The sequence below is a fragment of the Barbus barbus genome (assembly GCF_936440315.1).
Source record: "Barbus barbus genome assembly, chromosome: 10".
NCBI classification, from domain to species: Eukaryota; Metazoa; Chordata; class Actinopteri; order Cypriniformes; family Cyprinidae; genus Barbus; species Barbus barbus.
Genome location: NC_136738.1, coordinates 27,191,610 through 27,196,942, shown reverse-complemented (window position 1 = coordinate 27,196,942; position 5,333 = coordinate 27,191,610). Strand labels below are relative to the sequence as shown.

The following is a 5,333-nucleotide window of genomic DNA, read 5'->3' as shown; positions in this document are numbered from 1 at the left end:
GTTCAGTGTTTGTTGCTGAAAGTGGACAAATTTGTCAAGATACACATATGATTATCTTGTGTATGAGTTATGAATGAAGACAAATTAGCTACATAAAGCTATATAAATTGTTATAGTTATAGCTCACATTTTGTCATTAGATTGTTGTCTCATGAAACACTTGCAAGTCCTTGTCAATCACTAGTCATGCATTCCACTCTTACATGTCACTGCCTATCTTTAACATGGTCTCCTCTGTCAGTTTTAGTTCACTGCAAAACCAAAGTGGTAAAGATGGTAAAGTTCATAATCAACATCAACTTCTTTTTTTATTTTCAAAGCGTTAACGTAATCACTTCTACCACATAAATGAAAGAAATACAAATGGGTAAACACTGTCTGTGATCTGGGCTGGAGGCATTTATCTCGTCCACCCAGAGCCTGAGTGACAGTGACAGCCCTTCTCCCCCATTTGGTTCTTCACTTCTTGAGGATCAACATGTTAATAATACAGTGACTGATTTACAATACAGTGACTGCTTTATGAGATAAAGCCAGTGAAGATTTCTCTCTTTTTGAGGGGCATTTTACTGTTTCTTTAGGTGTGGGGGTTTTAGCCACCCTGTGATAATGGGTCCTGCGTTGTGTTAAGTAAAGTGGGTGACAGGTGCGAGCTTGCATAAAATGGCTGTTATACCTCCCATGATGCCTCATGTGGGACAGCCAATGGGGCATGGCAATGTAGTGATGATGCTCAGTATCCAAGGGGTATATAAAGTAAAACCACCATGTTAACACTTCTGAGCAGTTGGAGCATTCCCAGCCTTGCCTTGGGTGTAGGGATTGCAAGGGAAAAAGCAAAACTACACGGATAAGACCCTGTGTAGTTTTGTTTTTTGGGGATATTTCGAGGCTCAACCGTTCTCACACTGTGTTTTCTGAAATCATATCTGGATAAGGACTTTGTTTCAGAAGACAAAACCCTTTGGGCTCCGTCCCTCCAATTCAAGGCACTCTTGTGGATACAAGTAAGTACGCTTTGTGATCTTGTACCCATGTGCCAGTGCAATGCTTTCTAATAATGCTTTGCCGTGTGCGTCTAACTAATAAAGAGAGTGGCAATACCAAAATGAATGTTCACTTTGAGAGATTAAGTAGGAAGGCAACATATTTTAGGCAATTTAAATAAATTTTCATTTGCTTTTGACTTAAGACGTTTCATTTCTAAATGTTATTAAATGGTGCTGTGGTTAGTGGTTTTCGTAAAGCTAAGAATAGCCTGTGATAGCATTAGAGTGGTGTCCTAGCTGGGCCATGATGTCTTTTTAAGGGAATCAGCAGCAGAGATATCAGTTGCACCTCCAGCTATGTGCCACATGGTGACTGTCAATCAAGCTTAGTACTGACTATTTTTAGAGGATGCCTTTTTTGACTCTAGATTTCATTTGCTTAGGACATTAATTGCAGTTTAAATGAATTTTCTTTCAGTTGCTTCTAGAAGCTCCTGCCTTATTGTATTGAGGATCTTAAGTCTACAATTTTCAGGTTATGGTTCTTGAAGTTGATATATGGGGTATTTGCTAAGAATTTTTACTATTGATAAGAGTTTTTGATATTGATGAACTTGGTTATACCTTGAATTATTGCTATGGTAAAGCCATTCACAGTGTTCTATCATTATTATTATTATTATTATTATTATTTTACGTGTGTGTTTTCTTTAAATGAGAATGTATGTCGTATTATTCTCGATGAAACATGAGGTGCTAGTCGTATTATAAAGTGCAATAAAAGTACATAGATGTTGTGGTTGTCATGTTTTTATTTGAATTTTTCATTTTGATTTATCTTCATCAATTTAACTATGTAAATGACCTAAGATATATTGAAGTAACTACTCTATTTATTATATATAAACATTGCAGTACCTTTTACAGTAATATAATTATTTCCATATAAACTATATCTGAATTCCATTCAGTCATTGTCGTTCTATCTATTTTAGGTAAAGGTCATGCGTCTAGCAGTTCCTGTCAGCCATTTTAAATTCTAATTATAAACTAGTTCTCTTCTTTAAGTATCTTTTTTTTTTCAGACATGTGAATCTTAAATGTGGAGCGTTTAACCCTTACAGCGTAATATTATGTGATTATGTGTGTTTATGCATCATTAGATTAGCATCATTAGCATCTTAGTATTGCTTGGTATAAGACCAGTCGTTCAATTCAGTATTGACATTGAATCACAAGTTGAGTTAAGATACGTTAGCCACTGATTTAGAGTAGTTTTTGATTTGAGTTTTTACAAGATTTGATGATACAGGTCTGTCTGGAGGGCTATTCTAAATTATGCGTCATGCCGGAAAAAGAGCTCACTGCAGGCCACAGGCACCAGTTGTTACTGTCATGTCCCATAAGCTGTCAGTTGATATGAGGTCCAGCTGTCTGGCCTAACACCCAGTGGAGCCAACTGAATCTCAAATGACAGGCCAGCTTCTACCAAGTTGTCAGGGATCAAACTAATGATTAGTCTGTTTAGCCTAATCGCAGCTAAAAGTACTGTTTGTATTTTATTGTCTTTTTGAATTAAGATATTATATTATTTAAGTTTTTGCAGGGTTCCATGCTATAACTCTAATTTATTCTGTGCCTTCCTTTAGGGTGCCTTCTACCATGTCAACACAGGCACCAACATTTACACAGCCGCTTCAGAGCGTTGTGGCACTTGAGGGTAGTGCTGCAACGTTCGAAGCTCAAGTTAGTGGTAAGAATATTTCCCACTTTGCCATTCCATTGCTGATATGTATTCTCGACTCTTTTATGTCAGAGTGTACAACATGTGAAGTAAGTTAAAGGAATGTTTGTATTTACATAATGCTGCAGATTTACATGATTAGCAGTTATGAATTTATCTGAATCTGCCATTATTGTTTGATCTCAAATTATTTTAGAAATTATTTTATTGTTTGATCTCAAATTAGTTTTATTTCATTTGAATAAATGCATAAAAATAAATGCAATTAAAAAAATGCAAAATTTACATTAAGTTTAGCTCAATGTGTCACTATCCCTCCAACTAAAATACATTAGTATTTGTGGTAGGTATGTAAATTATTTATTTCAATATGCAATATTTAAGCATCATAATAAAGTTGAAAATGCATTAATATTGTACTATATGCATGTTTAGTTCAGAGTTCAAAAGAAACGCAAAATGTCATACAATATGCAACAGGGGCCTCCAGCTCCAACTTTCTTTCCACCAAGAGGACATGATTTTTGACAATGAACTGTATAATTATTTTATAATGTAATAACATAAAGTTGTATCCACAGGTAATCCAGTTCCAGAGGTGAGCTGGTTTCGTGATGGCCAGGTTCTTACTGCTGCGGCTCTGCCCGGCGTTCAGATCTCGTTCAGCGATGGCCGCGCTGTTCTGATGATCCCCGCTGTGACAGCCGCACATAGTGGAAGATTTTCTGTGAGAGCCACCAATGGTGCTGGACAAGCCACTAGCACTGCTGAACTGCTGGTTACAGGTAACAACACAACATGTAACTGGATTTTAGCTAAATGTTCCACCCAAAATACTAGTAAAAATTAGTGCTACTAGTGCTCAAATGGTACTCTGCATTGCAGGATAATGACTGAAATGATTACAAGTCTAATTTGTTCAAATTAGAGTCTTCGATTCTCCCACGGTATTCTGGTGCCCTTGAGTAGAGCTACAGTAAGCAAATATGTGGATTAACTGCTAGGCTCATAAAGTTAATGACTGTTACTTGTTATAGAAAGTGGTAAAGATCCCTAGTGATACTGTTAAATGACACATGCAGGCTATCATTGCTCGGGGAATTTATGGTAAGGAATGTATGTCACATTTTACAGTCCTTGCAAGGTGACACTGTATTGACAGGATTGAAATATGTTGGGTTTCTTGGGATCTGACCCCTTTAATAAAGCCTTGGACCCCAGGAAGTCAAAGCAAAAGGGTTGGGGCGGGGGTCTCAAAAGCACAAGTAAAGACATTGTAGTGTAGAGACGAGATTTTTTATTTATTTGTTTTTTATTTGGTGGAAAAGGTGACCATAGTTGAACACCGCGTCATGTTCTGATTTTGCTGAAATGTTCAGGGGATTCAGGGAAGTTGCGGATTATCAAATCAACATACGGTAATCAGATTTATCAGAAAGATTTTACTGGGACACATTTGTATTTGTATCGCAAACATCGCAAACTTTTTTGTTTAAAAAGGTTTTGAGTATAGTTTGGGTGCCATGGGCACCAAAAGACTAATTTATTCGATATCGCGAGATAAACTGCACAGCTTGTTCCTGAAATTGTACAGGTGTGGACTTCTCTTCAAATTCTCTTCAATCAAACCGTGAAAATACAATCTAACACATTCTAATCTAATACACAGTCTAATACAGTCCCATATTGCATGTTAATATTCACATATTTCCTATAACATTCTCCTCTTCTTCCTTCACAATTCTGTGGAATTTATTCAGTTCAAACTTCTTTAATAACGTACATTCAACCTTTGTAGGTAATTTCAGTCTGCTAAAAATACCTGTGCTTATAGTGCTATCTATTTTTGGTGTTTATAAACTAAAGAAAGTTAGGATTTAATTTTGATAATGTCCATTTGAATTTCAAACTTTAACTCTCTCTCTCTCTCTCTCTCTCTCTCTCTATTAAATGTTTATTTGAACTTTGTTTAGGCACATGTATTTATTTATGTGCATTTATATTGCATATGCCAGGCAAGGTTTATCATCTAAAATAGAATGTGTAAATCTTGTTACATGTCAGAAAAATGACTTAATGACTTTAACCGTCTATTCATTTATAGCTGAAACCGCACCACCAAACTTCATTCAGAGACTACAGAGTATGACTGTGAGACAAGGGAGCCAAGTGAGACTGGATGTTCGAGTTGCAGGAATCCCTACACCTGTGGTGAAGTTCTACAGAGAGGGAGCTGAGATTCAGAGCTCAGCTGACTTTCAGATTGTTCAAGATGGAGACCTTTACAGTTTGTTGATTGCCGAGGCCTTTCCAGAAGATTCTGGAACTTATTCTGTCAGTGCTTCTAACAGCAGCGGACGTGCAACTTCAACTGCTGAGTTGCTTGTTCAGGGTAAGATTTTTAGCTGTTGAAAATTTTTCGCATGCATTTTTATTTTTATGAAAAAAATGCCTGGACAAGATTTTCAATCATAATTTGCAGGCGAAGAAGAAGCTGTACCTGCAAAGAAGTCAAAAACGATTATTTCAGCCTCTCAGATTTCACAGACACGTCAGACTAGAGTTGAGAAGGTGAGTGACAGTCTCAACATCACACAAGC

At 36.7% G+C, this 5,333-nt stretch overlaps 1 protein-coding gene across 1 annotated transcript in view; it reads left to right on the top strand.

Annotated features, from left to right (window-relative positions):
• The first annotated feature begins 779 nt into the window (after positions 1–779).
• ttn.2 (titin, tandem duplicate 2) overlaps positions 780–5,333 on the top strand; it is a 165,143-nt gene continuing 160,589 nt past the window's right edge. Inside the window, exons 1-5 of the mRNA XM_079427427.1 lie at positions 780–1,007; positions 2,639–2,742; positions 3,315–3,518; positions 4,838–5,125; positions 5,216–5,304. Coding sequence (XP_079283553.1) covers positions 2,652–2,742; positions 3,315–3,518; positions 4,838–5,125; positions 5,216–5,304 — 672 coding nt within the window. The 5' untranslated portion in view covers positions 780–1,007; positions 2,639–2,651. The remainder of the gene's footprint in view (positions 1,008–2,638; positions 2,743–3,314; positions 3,519–4,837; positions 5,126–5,215; positions 5,305–5,333) is intronic.